Here is a 17,271-nt window from a genome sequence, read left to right as displayed (position 1 = left end):
AACATGGTATTTCCATGATTGTTTGTGTGGGCTCAGCTGTAATGCAATCAGTTCAGAGTTCCTGGCCATTGTACTACACTAGAGAGTCCAGGTATACGAGGTGAGAGGCACAACAGTCGTTCTGATAAACCTTTTGTTCCTTGGTTCAGAGGCATCGACACCCTCTGTTTTGTCTTAATCATCAGGGCAAGTCTTTTGTTTTCATTTGAACTAATCAGAATAATCTGGGCATCAGCCACAGACAGGAAATGTGTAGTGAATGGTTAGAAGCCAGGTCAAGATGACTGAGTAAACAGTAAAATATATACACTTTGATTATTCTTCAGTCTTAGGTCTGCAGTGTGTAGTTAAAATGATTAAAGTCTGGATAACTATGACTTGTATGGTTTGATTGATTGATGTACTTTATTTAGTAAGACATGAGAACATCAGTACATGGAAGTACAAATTCACAATACAAGGTCTACTAAACTGGGAGTCTCATTAAGCACTAAGCTTGTTTAAGATGAGATCCCCATGCACACAAATCATGATGACATATAAGAGACAGACAGATATACACACTACTATACAGAAAGTCATACAATCAGCTAACAGGTTACTGGTATGAAAAGTGAAAAAAATATACAAAAGAAGAAAAAGAAAGGGGGGGGGGGGGTAGGGGGGTAGGTTAAGACTTAGACAGGGGCCATTTTCGAATTGCAGCCTCCTGAAGGTGTATCTTTAGGGCAGTTTTGAAGGTGAGTAGGGTTTTACACTCCTTTACTCCTTTCGGTAGGGCATTGATGAATAGTATGAGAAAGAGTTCATTCCCTTTGTTGAGCCAAATCTGGGTTGCACATGATTTGTGGAGCTGCCTCTGGTGTTATGATCGTGGACTTCATTAACATTTAGGAAGTATTTAGACAAATACAGGGGGATCCCAATGTTGTGGTGTATCTTGAAGACCAGGCCCATAGCAAGTTGCTGTACTCTGTCCTCAACCCTAAAGCCATCCAATCCTAGAAAATGAGCAGGGGTTAGATGGGTTTTGTAGTTGAGGCCAAGAAGTAGCCTTACTAGTTTCTTTTGGGATGTTTGGAGCCTTGTTTTTAAGGCCTTGGAGGTGTTGTGATACCATGAAGTACATGCATAATCATAATAACCGAGGGCCCCTGCAAGAATCTTCAGAGTATTCTTACTGACTAGACGATCAATCCTATACAAATAGTGTGTTTTTTGGTTAACCTTTTTGATCGCTCTTTCTGCGTTTTTGTTTCCGGAGAGGTTTGCCTCCAAGATGGAACCCAGGTAGGTAATTTCATCCTTTCTTGTGATAACATCATCACCCACTTTGATCGTGAAGCTCTCAGCCTTGCTAAGGTTAGGACTGGACCCAAAGAGGATGGATACAGTCCCAAGTGTAATGATAGTTTGTTGTCAGAGAGCCAGATGCAGATCTTGTTGAGTTCAGAGCTGAGAGTTTTCTCAACCTGCAGCCTGTTCCTGTCCGAGACCAGCAGAGCCGAGTCATCTGCGAACAGGAACAGTTTGCAGTCGCAAGCTGAAGACATATCGTTCACATATATCAGGAACAGTAAAGGTCCTAGTATACTTCCTTGCGGAACACCACAAGTCACTGGGAGGGGAGGGGACTGGGTGCCGTTTACTTCCACCACCCCTTCCAGGTAGGATCTCATCCAGCTCACCGACGTATCATCAAAACCTATTGCTTTGAGCTTATCGATCATAATTGGGTAATTAACGGTGTCAAAGGCCTTCTGGAGGTCCAGCATGACCATGCCGCAATATTTGCCATTGTCGACATCTTGTTTGATAGAGTCGTTCAAATAGAGAAGGCATGTGTCAGTGGAGTGGTTTGTTTGAAACCAGATTGGAATTTGTAAATTAGATTTTTCTCTGCAAGATACTTATCGACCTGTTCATAGACTATTTTTTCCATGACTTTCGAGATGGAGCTAAGAATAGAAATAGGGCGGTAGTTGCTAGGGTCTAATTGGTTTCCTTATTTATACAGAGGGGTCACCCTTGCTTTTTTGAAGTCGCTAGGGACCCGTCCCTGTATGATGGAGAGGTTTATTATGTGAGTAATGATTGGAGCAATGGAGGCAGCTGAGTCTTTTAGAAATTTGGCGTTAACAAAGAGAAACGTCAGTTAAGGAAAATATTCAGTCTTAAAGTAACTGTTGTCTTTGTTGACTCATTGTATTTCTAACTGCTGTTTGCAATTATGAATGTATAATGTGTGTGGACTTATTTTGAAGATAATAAGATGTTAAACAGATTTCATAATATGAGCTTGTGTAAAAGTATAGTTTTATAGATAAGGGTTAAAGTAAATTGTCACATGTTTAAACCAAGTGAGATGCTAATTCCTTGTGCCGATTGAGAAGGCTGGCCCAATAAGTCTTTTGTTCCTAGAAAACGGCTTTGTAAATGGTTAGAAATGGACCTGGGAGGGGGAGCTAATATGTCAAAGGTTTCAGTATAAAGTACAATATCTCTGTGATTCAAGTACACTCTGTGGATTGGCAACGCAGATGTCATGTCTATGGAAATAAATACATTTCTATGGACAAACCCACTTTCAAACTGGATTCTTGTTATATTCTTGCACTCAGGGAATAGTTATGGAATAGTGTTGTTCTTGTCTGATCAATGGACCATATACGACATTTGTTTGATCACTTACTTACAATTTCACTTGTTTGCCCTGTTTCCTGTAGGCCTATGAGCTCTTTTGGATTAGATATAATTGGTATACTAAAATCAGAATGTATTTTGTTTCTGATCAAACACTATATGTCATCAACAGGGGCTGAGACCCCTGGGCCCCAGGGCCTGGGGTCCTCAGAGTTACCTCATGTCTTGGTGTGATAGTTTTTATTTATTTATTAATTTACGTTAACTACGTGAACCGTAGCATCCCTATTCTGGTAGGAACATTAGCAGAAGATAGTCAATCTACAAGCTCACAACGTGTTGCGCTACCATGTGTTGTGAGTTCGTAGATCAGCTATTTTCGTCAAAGAGGTTTGGTGTAGACTAGAGGGGAAAAAGAGCAGACCATGTGCTGAGCTAAAGGTCAAATTGACTAAGTATTGAGCCTTTTAAGTGATTAAATGTCTGACTAGAAAAAGTGCGCCTCGGAGCACAGGTCTCCGCCAGGTCAGGTAGGTTATTGTGGGCAAGCAATGTTGATGGAATATGAAGAATCGGACAGATCCATCTTGATCATATGACCATAGAGATAATGTATGCCAATTTGCGTAATGTTTGGACAAAATCTGTAGGAGTAATATAAAAAAAAATATTTTGCAAAAATCGTCCCCCTGGTGGCGCATAACAGGACAATGTCAAAAGGTTGCCATTTGTTCCTCAACGTAGTGCGATTGTGCTTGCAAAGTTTCACCGCTATCGGACGCTGCGTTCACGATTTGAGGCATTTTCGGAGTCGGGTTGTTTGCGAATGCAGCCCAAAGCTGGTGGTAAACTCCATCTAAGGCTAAATACCGGCATGAGACCGATAGCGGACAAGTACCGTGAGCCGTGAGGGGAAGTTGAAAAAAACTTTGAAGAGAACAGTCCGTCCAGGTCGACAGTCGCACCGGGGGCAATGTGTCAATCTTAGCCATGTGTTTTACATATGTCGGCCTACTGGTGGCGCTATAAAAGGCAAATGTGCCTTGACAAGCACTCGGAATTATAGGCATTACATTTAGTTTGACTCGGTTCTACAGATAAATATTGTGAAAATAGACGTGCTGTGAGCTTGTAAAACGGCAATAAAAAAAAACAACTCTTTCTTACGTAATATTTGACAATTTGGAATAAAAAATGTCTTAAAAGTAATTAAATTGTAACTTTAGACCCCCCTGGGGGTCCTGACCCCGAGTTTGGGAACCGTTGGACTACAAAATTGGGTTAGGGTCAGTATTTGTTACTGATATTGAGTACTTTGAGGCCAATCTGGAACAGTGTGGAAAACAGACAGACACACAGAACATTGAATATTGACTCCTTGATATAAACATCCTCAGGATAGTTTTCAGAAATATGCTTAGAAACCTTTTTTTCTTTCTTTTTACGTCATTGTTTTAACTAGCAATTGTTTTAAATAAATGCAAGTGTGATGCCCGTTGGAATGCATGCCCCTTCGGTTCTGCAGTATCCATTAAACACGGCAAGTTTGAAGTTGATTAGTCGAACTGTTCTCAGTTCCTCCCTGCTTGGATAATTTCCTTGGCGACAATGGCGAGATAGACTAAAACACAAGGAAAAGATGCAAGAGAAGGAAAGGATACAACAGAAGGTGCACTCAGTGGTTCCATTTGTACTCTGCCAGAGTTACAGACTTGTAAGGGTCCATTTGGCTCCTAACTATCAAATCATTTGACATTCCAGACCCCACTTTGAGAACCACTGAGCTATGTGCAATGCCCGGGAATCAAACCTGTGTCTAGTGCAAGGAAAGCTAACATCTTAATCACCAGCCTAAGGGAATTCCCCTTTGGCCAGGAGAGATATTAGGCTTTTGGTCATCAGGCTCTGAGGCAGACCAAATATGCCAGACCAAATATGGAACCGTGTGGAACTCCATATTTGGAGATGAGTGCACATTGAGTTTACAATCTTATAGCAGCTCGACTGGACGAAGCTATCACGGTCACTGGAGATTTTGTCAAGGTTTTCCTTTTTTTTTGAAAAAAAAATCACAGGTGGTTCACACAGGAAATGTCACCCAGGCCCTGCAGTGGATTTGCCTGGATTTTCTTTTCATCAGTTTTCCTTGCAGAGTCCAACACAGTACTTTATGGGATCGGTTTCGGATTTGTCCCAAGTTGGCTTTTTTTTTTTCTTGGGTTCCTTTGGGAAGCTAGTAACGTTGTTGGTTTGGGGTGCAGTTTATCATCAGTAATAAGCCATTAAAGAAGTTAGGTCATCCTTCACCATGTCCTCCAGGGCAATACACGCTGCTAGAATCTGCAGTCAGGTGACTGAGGAACTTCCGATCTTCCTATAGTTTGTTCACAACAGCAAGTCAGCTCCTATATCCAGGCATTCCTTCCATGCAGCACTCTAGCAGTTCATTTCATAGCCACTGTTCTGCAGTTTGCTCTTATTAACTTGCCACTTGAGTCATGTTCGGAATATTGTTCTCAGTGATTCCAAACATGGGCTGTGAACCAGTTTTTATCGGTCGAGGTGACACAAGAGTAATCCTGTATTTTGTTTTTGTTTTGTTTTTATGTTTTTTGTTTTGACCTTTCCCACATTCATATTTTTTTCACAAAGAATGAGGAAAACAATTGACCAAAATCTTTCAAAAATAGTGAAAATAGCAGATCTACAAGCTCACACCACATCACCATTGCGTTGTGAGCTAGACATCGACTATTTTCAACAATTTCTTTGAAATAGGGCAAGTGATTAATTCATCTATTGTGTGCGTTTGGGTCCCGGGGAGACAAACATTTTCTCTTTTGAGTTGATCTGAAAGTTAGACTCCATACTTCTGATACTCCCATTCCGTATTGTCTAGAGGGCACACCTGCCTGGTCTTTAACCAGCGTGAAATACAGTGGAAGTGGTAAGCGTGGTTGCACACACCCCAGGCAATTTTGCACTCCTCGGCTCCTTGGCTGGCCTGGCACTCGATGCATAAATCCATGATCTGATTGCGGCAGATAGCACAGTTGTCCACGACAATGTCCCAGGACCACATTGCCACAGCATTCCATTTCTTTACTTCGATATTTTTCTTGTTGCTTAACTTGCCAGTTGGTTTATCAACTTCCATAGCTGTTGCCATTTTGACAATTAATTTGGACTTGTATTGACTTGCTGGCGGTGTTGTTCGATCAGAAACAGGGACGCTTTGGCGATTGCATCGAGCATGTGCTGGCTTAAATATCGTGTGAGGCAGTGTTTGATCTTGTCATCATGATGTGTCAGTCATGATGATCTGTCATGATGTGTCAGTCATGCCCAAATATGGAGTTTAATGTCAGGTGTGCCCAAATATGGAGTTCATGAAGTATTATAAGGAGTACGCTGATAAGGAGTACGCTGATGTCATCAACATGATGTCATAGACTGGCCTAGACTCCATCCATATTTGGACATGCCTGACACGGAACTCCATATATGGGCATAAAAAAGACACAGACAGACAGATACAGAAATCTCTATATATGGGCATAAAAAGGACACAGACAGACAGACAGACAGACAGACAGACAGACAGACAGACAGGTACAACGGGTGCAATGGGTGTTCCATAACCGGGTGGGGCATGCATTATATCCTATAGTTTGTTCACAACAGCAAGTCAGCTCCTATATCCAGGCATTCCTTCCATGCAGCACTCTAGCAGTTCATTTCAACTTGCCACTTGAGTCATGTTCGTTTAGAAAAGCTTTGTTATCTTCGTCCAGACTTTTCAGTTAGAATCTGAATATTGTTCTCAGTGATTCCAAACATGGGCTGTGAACCAGTTTTTATCGGTCGAGGTGACACAAGAGTAATCCTGTATTTTGTTTTTGTTTTGTTTTTATGTTTTTTGTTTTGACCTTTCCCACATTCATATTTTTTTCACAAAGAATGAGGAAAACAATTGACCAAAATCTTTCAAAAATAGTGAAAATAGCAGATCTACAAGCTCACACCACATCACCATTGCGTTGTGAGCTAGACATCGACTATTTTCAACAATTTCTTTGAAATAGGGCAAGTGATTAATTCATCTATTGTGTGCGTTTGGGTCCCGGGGAGACAAACATTTTCTCTTTTGAGTTGATCTGAAAGTTAGACTCCATACTTCTGATACTCCCATTCCGTATTGTCTAGAGGGCACACCTGCCTGGTCTTTAACCAGCGTGAAATACAGTGGAAGTGGTAAGCGTGGTTGCACACACCCCAGGCAATTTTGCACTCCTCGGCTCCTTGGCTGGCCTGGCACTCGATGCATAAATCCATGATCTGATTGCGGCAGATAGCACAGTTGTCCACGACAATGTCCCAGGACCACATTGCCACAGCATTCCATTTCTTTACTTCGATATTTTTCTTGTTGCTTAACTTGCCAGTTGGTTTATCAACTTCCATAGCTGTTGCCATTTTGACAATTAATTTGGACTTGTATTGACTTGCTGGCGGTGTTGTTCGATCAGAAACAGGGACGCTTTGGCGATTGCATCGAGCATGTGCTGGCTTAAATATCGTGTGAGGCAGTGTTTGATCTTGTCATCATGATGTGTCAGTCATGATGATCTGTCATGATGTGTCAGTCATGCCCAAATATGGAGTTTAATGTCAGGTGTGCCCAAATATGGAGTTCATGAAGTATTATAAGGAGTACGCTGATAAGGAGTACGCTGATGTCATCAACATGATGTCATAGACTGGCCTAGACTCCATCCATATTTGGACATGCCTGACACGGAACTCCATATATGGGCATAAAAAAGACACAGACAGACAGATACAGAAATCTCTATATATGGGCATAGAAAGGACACAGACAGACAGACAGACAGACAGACAGACAGACAGACAGGTACAACGGGTGCAATGGGTGTTCCATAACCGGGTGGGGCATGCATTATATCCTATAGTTTGTTCACAACAGCAAGTCAGCTCCTATATCCAGGCATTCCTTCCATGCAGCACTCTAGCAGTTCATTTCAACTTGCCACTTGAGTCATGTTCGTTTAGAAAAGCTTTGTTATCTTCGTCCAGACTTTTCAGTTAGAATCTGAATATTGTTCTCAGTGATTCCAAACATGGGCTGTGAACCAGTTTTTATCGGTCGAGGTGACACAAGAGTAATCCTGTATTTTGTTTTTGTTTTGTTTTTCTGTTTTTTGTTTTGACCTTTCCCACATTCATATTTTTTTCACAAAGAATGAGGAAAACAATTGACCAAAATCTTTCAAAAATAGTGAAAATAGCAGATCTACAAGCTCACACCACATCACCATTGCGTTGTGAGCTAGACATCGACTATTTTCAACAATTTCTTTGAAATAGGGCAAGTGATTAATTCATCTATTTTTGTGCGTTTGGGTCCCGGGGAGACAAACATTTTCTCTTTTGAGTTGATCTGAAAGTTAGACTCCATACTTCTGATACTCCCATTCCGTATTGTCTAGAGGGCACACCTGCCTGGTCTTTAACCAGCGTGAAATACAGTGGAAGTGGTAAGCGTGGTTGCACACACCCCAGGCAATTTTGCACTCCTCGGCTCCTTGGCTGGCCTGGCACTCGATGCATAAATCCATGATCTGATTGCGGCAGATAGCACAGTTGTCCACGACAATGTCCCAGGACCACATTGCCACAGCATTCCATTTCTTTACTTCGATATTTTTCTTGTTGCTTAACTTGCCAGTTGGTTTATCAACTTCCATAGCTGTTGCCATTTTGACAATTAATTTGGACTTGTATTGACTTGCTGGCGGTGTTGTTCGATCAGAAACAGGGACGCTTTGGCGATTGCATCGAGCATGTGCTGGCTTAAATATCGTGTGAGGCAGTGTTTGATCTTGTCATCATGATGTGTCAGTCATGATGATCTGTCATGATGTGTCAGTCATGCCCAAATATGGAGTTTAATGTCAGGTGTGCCCAAATATGGAGTTCATGAAGTATTATAAGGAGTACGCTGATAAGGAGTATGCTGATGTCATCAACATGATGTCATAGACTGGCCTAGACTCCATCCATATTTGGACATGCCTGACACGGAACTCCATATATGGGCATAAAAAAGACACAGACAGACAGATACAGAAATCTCTATATATGGGCATAAAAAGGACACAGACAGACAGACAGACAGACAGACAGACAGACAGACAGGTACAACGGGTGCAATGGGTGTTCCATAACCGGGTGGGGCATGCATTATATCCTATAGTTTGTTCACAACAGCAAGTCAGCTCCTATATCCAGGCATTCCTTCCATGCAGCACTCTAGCAGTTCATTTCAACTTGCCACTTGAGTCATGTTCGTTTAGAAAAGCTTTGTTATCTTCGTCCAGACTTTTCAGTTAGAATCTGAATATTGTTCTCAGTGATTCCAAACATGGGCTGTGAACCAGTTTTTATCGGTCGAGGTGACACAAGAGTAATCCTGTATTTTGTTTTTGTTTTGTTTTTCTGTTTTTTGTTTTGACCTTTCCCACATTCATATTTTTTTCACAAAGAATGAGGAAAACAATTGACCAAAATCTTTCAAAAATAGTGAAAATAGCAGATCTACAAGCTCACACCACATCACCATTGCGTTGTGAGCTAGACATCGACTATTTTCAACAATTTCTTTGAAATAGGGCAAGTGATTAATTCATCTATTTTTGTGCGTTTGGGTCCCGGGGAGACAAACATTTTCTCTTTTGAGTTGATCTGAAAGTTAGACTCCATACTTCTGATACTCCCATTCCGTATTGTCTAGAGGGCACACCTGCCTGGTCTTTAACCAGCGTGAAATACAGTGGAAGTGGTAAGCGTGGTTGCACACACCCCAGGCAATTTTGCACTCCTCGGCTCCTTGGCTGGCCTGGCACTCGATGCATAAATCCATGATCTGATTGCGGCAGATAGCACAGTTGTCCACGACAATGTCCCAGGACCACATTGCCACAGCATTCCATTTCTTTACTTCGATATTTTTCTTGTTGCTTAACTTGCCAGTTGGTTTATCAACTTCCATAGCTGTTGCCATTTTGACAATTAATTTGGACTTGGATTGACTTGCTGGCGGTGTTGTTCGATCAGAAACGGGGACGCTCTGGCGACTGCATCGAGCATGTGCTGGCTTAAATATCGTGAGGCAGTGTTTGATCTTGTCATCATGATGTGTCAGTCATGATGATCTGTCATGATGTGTCAGTCATGCCCAAATATGGAGTTTAATGTCAGGTGTGCCCAAATATGGAGTTCATGAAGTATTATAAGGAGTACGCTGATAAGGAGTACGCTGATGTCATCAACATGATGTCATAGACTGGCCTAGACTCCATCCATATTTGGACATGCCTGACACGGAACTCCATATATGGGCATAAAAAAGACACAGACAGACAGATACAGAAATCTCCATATATGCACAGACAGACAGACAGACAGACAGACAGACAGAGGGTGTTCCATAACCGGATCGGTCCATCTTACAGGACCCATGTGACCCACACACATAGGTGCCACCTGATTCGCAAGTCAATTGTTTACTTTGTAAATTGATTTGTTCCGGGGGACCCTAATATGAAGTCTGGGGTAAACTAACTGGCAAATAATCTCTGATGCATGGATGGCAGCAGTGTGCATAACGTGTAATTGATTAAGTCTTCAGAGAAATGGTAACCAGCAATAATACTTTGCAAGCCTTGGCATGTCATATACTTCAACAAAACAAGTTAATGACTGAATTAATTCCTAAATACAATCTCAAGCTCACAACGCATCGCATGGTGGCGCGTTGTGATCTTGTAGATCAGCTATTTCCCAAAATGTGTGACACATTAAAAAATATGTATTTGTACTTTTTGTCCTGTAAGTAGGCCTATATATTTATGCCAATACTTTTGTACTTTTACTCAATAAAATATTTGAAGCAGACACCTGATTGGTTCAGGGACCAGTTTTTGTTTGCTTGCGCAGATCAGTTCATTTCCAGAGAGAAAGAGAGTTCAAAGCATGTTTCTTGGGAATATATTTGGGAATGTAAAGCCTGCCCACCTGACAACAACTGATCTCTGATAGACACTGTCAGTATAGCATTCAAGGCTTTCCATGTCATTCTCTTAACTCATGGCTTCCAATGCAGAGAGGAGTTGTTCAACTTGTTTTCATTCTTCACTGCTTGGTTTGCATCATCCCTGCTAACAAATGCTTACCTATATGTAGTAATTTAGACCCACGCTGGGATCGAATCCCAGTCTCCCACTCAGCAAACCGATGCACAACCTACCGTGCCAATAGAGCTGAGCCTGATTGGCAGAGTTGTTGTGGCCGGGTCTTGTCTGGGGCATATTATATAAGCTACTAATTTCCAATACAAATGTATTGTCTCCGCCAGGCCGAAAGGCATGGCGAGAGAGTATGTTTTCCACCCCGTCCGTCCGTCCGTCCGTGTGTCCGTGTGTCCATCTGTCTGTGAACAGCTAATATCCGGCACCGTTGGCCCGGTCGCTGCGAAACTGTGCACACACACTCCCTGGATGCCAATTCAGAACCTCTGCCCCAATTTGTTTACATGGCCCTGTTATAGCGCCACCAGGAGGCCGATTTGTGCAAAACCCATTTTTTTATATTACTCCTACAGATTTTATCCAAACATCACGCAAATCGGTACACAGTATCTCTATATTCATGTGATCAACACGGATCTGTCTGATTTTCCATATTCCCTCCTGATTGGCTAAGGTTGGCTTCCAAAGTTTGCAGGATTGGTCCATTTTGAACTAAATGCCTCAAATCATGAACGCAGCTTGCGATTTCCGTGAAATTTCACACGCACATTCCCACTATGCCGAGGAAGAAATGCCACTTTTCAAGTGAACATTTTCAAATCAGCCTCATGGTGGCGCTATAAAAGGCCAATTTGCGTTTGTAACTGTAACTGCACCGATCTGCGTGAAACTTTGCACGCATACTCCCTAGAGGCCAAGGAAAAACATCTGCCCTGCATTTTTCACATTAGCCTTTTATAGCGCCACCAGGAGGCCGACTTATGTAAAACACATATTTTGAGATTAAGCTTTCATATTTTATCCAAATTTCACGCAAATCGGTACACATGATCTCTATAGTCATGTGATCAAGATGGATCTGTTTGATTTTTCATATTCCATCCTGATTGGCTAACATTGACATATAAAGTTTGCAGGAGTGGCCCGTTTTGAACAAAATGCCGCAAATCATGAACGCAGCGTCCGATTGCGGTGGAACTTTGCACGCACATTCGCACTACGTTGAAGAACAAACGTCACTCTTTTAACATTGCCCTATTATAGCGCCACCAGGAGGCCGATTTTTCTTTTTTATATTACTCCTACACGTTTTGTCCAAACATCATGCAAATCAGTACACATTATCTCTATAGACAAGTGATCAAGATGGTTCCGTCCGATTTTTTATATTCCATCCTGATTGGCATTGCTGAACATTGCTGGCCCACAATAACCTACCTGACCTGACCTGGCGGAGACCTGTGCTCCGAGGAGCACTTTTTCTAGTTTAACATGCTTTTGCTTCATTTAAAGCTGCAAAATGGAACTTATTTTAATGAATAAAATGTTATTTTAACCAATCTGTATGGACGTACAGTAATACAACATAACTAGCTCATCTGCTGTGGTTAGAGGTGGTCTTCCTACTCTTCCTTTGAAACATGTACCTACTGGTTGACAAGTAGTACTGCCTGATGCTCATGAGCAAAATATCTCCCCTGGCCATGTGCCAGCAGGGATGCCTTCTTGAAAGATAGATGTAGATGTTTGGTCACTCACATGGGAGACCAGGGTTCAAATGCGTGCGTGCATGCGTGCGTGCGTGCGCGCACGCGTGTGTGTGTGTGATCGCTGGACCGATCAGTGAAATTTGTTGTGCATACTGCCAGTAGGCCGGCTTAGTACCTCCACCACCTCTACCTTTTTCATATTTATATTATATATTTATAAAGAAATACTGTATATAAAAGTAACATAATTAAATAAAATATTCGGTTTGATTACTGATAGGACAGATGTCTAAAATCAGGTGCCAAACTTTTCCATTTTAGCTCAAGCTTATTTTTGCTATAATAATGATGCAACTCTTATTCAACATTACTCCTAAACAACTCAGACAGTTGCATAGCAACAGCACACGTAATACAGATCTCCATTTTTATGAGCCAGACAAAAATGGGCTATGACTTGCAGTCCAGTGGTGGAAAGTAGCTAAGTACAGTTATTCAAGTACTGTACAATTTTGAGGTACTTTAATTTTCCATACTTTACACTTCTACTCCACTACATCTCAAAGGCAAAGATTGTACTTTTCACTCCACTACAATTATTTGTAAACTTAAGTTATGATTTCATTTGCAGATTCAGTTTATTATAACAAAACAGACATTAACCACTTAAGCCCTATTTTATACTTCGGCTATTTGAGAATAGCAGATCTACAAGCTCACAACGTGTTGAATGAAACTACCAGGCTTAAATGACTTGAGTAACTACCAGTCTCCCCCAAACATGTTCATGTGCTAAAAAAATACATTTTACATGATAATGAGGAAGAAAGATAGGGGTGAGGACATTGTTTCTCATAATATAAAACACATCCAATTTGTTGGCTTACATCAGACTATAACTGACCAATTGACTGGTTAAATGTAGGCCTAAAGGCTTTATCTAGAGTTTACAAGAGATGCATGTGCTTATCTTTTTCCAACTAATGTTTCATTCAGCATTGAAAAAGTACTAAACTAATAAAGACAACTTGACCAAACAAATGGAACCAAATGGACCCTAAAACAGGTCCATTTGGTTCCATTTGTGCACTCTCAGAGTTAAATAAACACTGAGGATTTTACGGTGTAGATTGGTGTCTCAGAGATTTAGAGGGTTTGTGGTCTAATGTATATTAAGAAGGTTGCAAATCACTGGTGTGGAAGAGATGTTTGCCCCATAAACTTGACTCTGACTTCATTCCAGTGATATCATGACCTTCTGAAGTTAACTGTGAGAGACGGCGTTCAGTGGCGTTTCATGTGTGTGTGGGGTAGCTATAGGACATTAAGCTCTCTAACCCTGACAATATTATGCTCATTGTTTCCAATGATAAAAAGGGGAGTCCCTGTCTGACTCACCCCAAATTGCGGCATCTCTCTCGTTTCAACTGTCTGGCAAACATCAGTACATAACACCACAGTGACACAGCCAAATAAAACTGTACAGTTCAGTATAGCATCATAGCATAGTGCAGTACAGCACAGCACAGCATAGTACAGTACACTACACTACAATATAGTGTAGTAGTATATATAGTATTGTCTTGTGCAGTACAGTATAGGAATGTATGTTTGTATATTCAGATTTCAGCATGATCACAGGTTTAAAAAGACAGGTTAAAAACATTGAATTGTTTTGGCTGATTACAATATAAAACTTCAAATCTAACAAAATCCAATTGCCCATCTAAAAATCTAATAACCTAAAACACAAATCTAAAATCCATATCATTTAGTAAGAGTCTGTAGATGTATGGGATTGGTGATTTCTTGTATCTTGTAAGGCATATTGGAATGTCCAGTGTGTTTACGTTCCTTGTTTGGCAACCAGAGATCTCCTTCCTGGTGGGGGGTAGCCAGCAAATAGAATAGTATTAGTACAGTAACTATACTTTACTAATAGAACAGTACAGTAACCAGGTACCCCTGGGGGTCTGTTAGAGTGGAAGCTCAAAACAAGAGTCAATAGCAACAACAGCACAATAAGCTGTGTGGCCTTGGCCAGGAATATTTGCCAGATTTTTCATGGGCACAATCCAGATACTCAGCTGTGCTGCTCATCCCATAAATGTACAGTATGTTCCTTACAAACGGGGCACCATTAAAAGGGGAATAAACAGGCTTTCCAGTGGTATAAATTTTTTTATTGCAAGGGGCATTGTTACAACAGCAAAATAATCTACCTCCCATTCCATCCCATTTTGGTAGCCTAGGATGGCTCAGGGTAGAAGACAGGGTTAAGCAATAAAAAATGGGATTGGCTTTCAAAATAGTCAATGCGACTTTGCCCTCAATGCCCTCAATACCCGCATCTGACTAAATACCTCTAAAAAGTGAGCGACAGCCACAATGCTAGAGGGAGCGTGAACAATGATCTTTTAACACCCACCTATAAAACAAACATGGATACATTCTCTTTCTACAGCACTGCCACCCAAGTGTGGATTGCCCTGACCCCATCCCTTAAAAATGTGGTTCACTGGTTCCCTTTAAAACAGGCCTGAAATTCCACCTTCCAGGAGGCCAAAGGGGGAGGTAATTATCACTTCTCCCTTAGACATGTGATCACCCCCCCACCTTTTTTCTTCTACTCTGTACATATAGTGTTTTATATTTGTGATTAAGTGATTTGTGATATTTTGTATGTTATGTTGAGTAATTGAATGCATAGGACCCCAATGGAAACAAGACTAGAAGGACTTTTTTTGGTGTTATGCTTTCAGACCAAGTGTTTGACTGTAGGCTACTCGTGCTGTTTTGCATTTCTGTCTAAAAAAAAATTCAATCAATCAATCAAACCCAACGCAAGTGTCTGAAGTTTTTGTTTTATGTTTTATATAAATCATTTATTGATATAGTTACATCGTGGAAGGGGGCTGGCTGAGGGTATTTATGTATTAATAAAGGTTATTGTTTTCCTTCTTGTTATCGTCCCAGCATGACTGCAATGGCCAGCAGGTGGTGCTAAGCTGCCTGACATCTTTTTACTTGCACTTGCTGTTTGCAGACAGAGGATGGAGCTCAAGATCCGAGGTGGAAATAGTAGCCTAGTGTTGTCATGGTTTCCCTGTATCCTAGCTAGAGACACATCAAACTCTGGCCAAGCCCCCCCCCACCCTTCAAGGTCCCTTCTCTCTTTCTCTCTCTCTCTGACTCTTTTAATTTATTTTCTTTCTCTTTCTCAGACTCTTTTACTTTCTTTTCTTTCTCTTTCTCTCTCCCTTTCACAATCTGTCTCTGTCATCTCTGTCTCTCTCAATTGAGGTCTCTCTCACACACACACACACACACACACACACACACACACACACACACACACACACACACACACACACACACACACACACACACACACACACACACACACACACACACACACACTTGTTTTTTCCTCTCTGTTTATTTACGTCAAGGGTAATCATATCACATGACTTGCTACCATGTAGCCAGGATACGGCTGATGTAACATTATGTAAGCTATTGTTATGAGAACCATCGTTTCAAGGTGACCATGATTGATCCCACTCTTCAACGGTGTGTGGCTATGGAGATGATGAGTAGATCCCACTCTGCAACATTGTGTGGCGTAGTAGTGAGTAGTAGGCTATTTAAGTTACGTAACTATACTACAGGGAACATTATGACACTGTTATAGAAACTAAGTAAATATTTGTCATTAGGTGATGTATATGGTTACTACTAAGTTACTGATAAAACATGGAGGATATCACCACCAGCAGCCATGAATGCCTCCTATTGACACATTTAGGTGCTTAGAAAATAGACCTCATTTGGCTTCTTAATGTCATGTGTAGCTCAGTGCACAATGGGTGATGTTCAGAATGGGGCACCCTGGTGACTCGCCATACTAGTGCATACCATGTAAATAATACTAGCCCTTTCCCACAGCTGGTCCAGGTTCAAATCTTACTCTACTGCATGTCATTCCATCTCTCTTCTGCCTTTCCTCTCTGTTCACTCTCCTATCAAAATAAAGCACAGATCTTCAAAGTCACACTGTGTAGCCTCTTCAATTAAACAAAAGTTATTTTTGATATAATCTTTCACTGGTATACATTTCACAATAACGCACGCGTGTGTGTGTGTGTGTGTGTGTGTGTGTGTGTGTGTGTGTGTGTGTGTGTGTGTGTGTGTGTGTGTGTGTGTGTGTGTGTGTGTGTGTGTGTGTGTGTGTGTGTGTGTGTGTGTGTGTGTGTGTGTGTGTGTGTGTGTGTGTGTGTGTGTGTGTGTGTGTGTGTGTGTGTGTGTGTGTGTAACCACATGAATCCCAGTGTCCCTATTCTATGGAGGACGTTCGACGAAGATAGCAGATCTACAAGCTTTACAGCACAACGCATTGTACGTTTGTAGATTTGATGTAGAGGGACAAAAGGAGCAGACCTAGTATAGACCCCTGGGGGGCTCCATTCAACTAAGTATATGGGGTTTAAGTGGTTAAGCTAAAAACCACAGAATGATAAACCAACTAAAGGCCAAGCCTTGAATGGCAAGGCATGTGGGTCACATGAGGGGACCCAGTGGTTGTGCGTGCCAGATTGGTGGCCTGCCCAGTCCACTGGCCGGGGGAATAACTGCACAATCAGAAAGCCTGGAAATATCTGTTCCCTAAGGCACGGTTGAAATGTTAATTCTGAAAAGAATGAGCCAAACCATGATCCAAGGAACACGTAGTCATGATCCAAAACAGGAAACATGGTAATTCGTGAAGCAATGATCCAAAACATAACCCAGAGAATACTTATAATTTT

General features: G+C 41.4%; 4 protein-coding genes across 4 annotated transcripts; all 4 read right to left on the bottom strand.

Annotated features, from left to right (window-relative positions):
* Positions 1 to 5,500: 5,500 nt before the first annotated feature.
* On the bottom strand, positions 5,501 to 5,812 carry LOC308090769 (E3 ubiquitin-protein ligase RBX1-like; the record flags this gene model as incomplete). The annotated part of the gene is made up of 1 exon (XM_080436035.1): positions 5,501 to 5,812. One exon carries the CDS (start codon positions 5,810 to 5,812, stop codon positions 5,501 to 5,503), a length of 312 nt encoding a protein of 103 aa, XP_080292161.1.
* Positions 5,813 to 6,807: 995 nt separating this feature from the next.
* Positions 6,808 to 7,119, bottom strand: LOC308090768 (E3 ubiquitin-protein ligase RBX1-like; the record flags this gene model as incomplete). The annotated part of the gene is made up of 1 exon (XM_080436034.1): positions 6,808 to 7,119. The coding sequence occupies one exon, from the start codon at positions 7,117 to 7,119 to the stop codon at positions 6,808 to 6,810; it is 312 nt and encodes a 103-aa protein (XP_080292160.1).
* Positions 7,120 to 8,111: 992 nt separating this feature from the next.
* LOC308090767 (E3 ubiquitin-protein ligase RBX1-like) lies at positions 8,112 to 8,423 on the bottom strand (the record flags this gene model as incomplete). The annotated part of the gene is made up of 1 exon (XM_080436033.1): positions 8,112 to 8,423. The coding sequence occupies one exon, from the start codon at positions 8,421 to 8,423 to the stop codon at positions 8,112 to 8,114; it is 312 nt and encodes a 103-aa protein (XP_080292159.1).
* A 992-nt stretch (positions 8,424 to 9,415) lies between these two features.
* On the bottom strand, positions 9,416 to 9,727 carry LOC308090765 (E3 ubiquitin-protein ligase RBX1-like; the record flags this gene model as incomplete). Its single annotated transcript, XM_080436029.1, has 1 exon — positions 9,416 to 9,727. The coding sequence occupies one exon, from the start codon at positions 9,725 to 9,727 to the stop codon at positions 9,416 to 9,418; it is 312 nt and encodes a 103-aa protein (XP_080292155.1).
* Positions 9,728 to 17,271: the final 7,544 nt, after the last annotated feature.

Source organism: Gymnoscopelus braueri (assembly GCF_963280865.1).
Source record: "Gymnoscopelus braueri genome assembly, chromosome: 8".
Taxonomy (NCBI): domain Eukaryota; kingdom Metazoa; phylum Chordata; class Actinopteri; order Myctophiformes; family Myctophidae; genus Gymnoscopelus; species Gymnoscopelus braueri.
The sequence above is the reverse complement of the archived record's forward strand: the minus strand, read 5'-3'. Positions and strand labels throughout refer to the sequence as shown.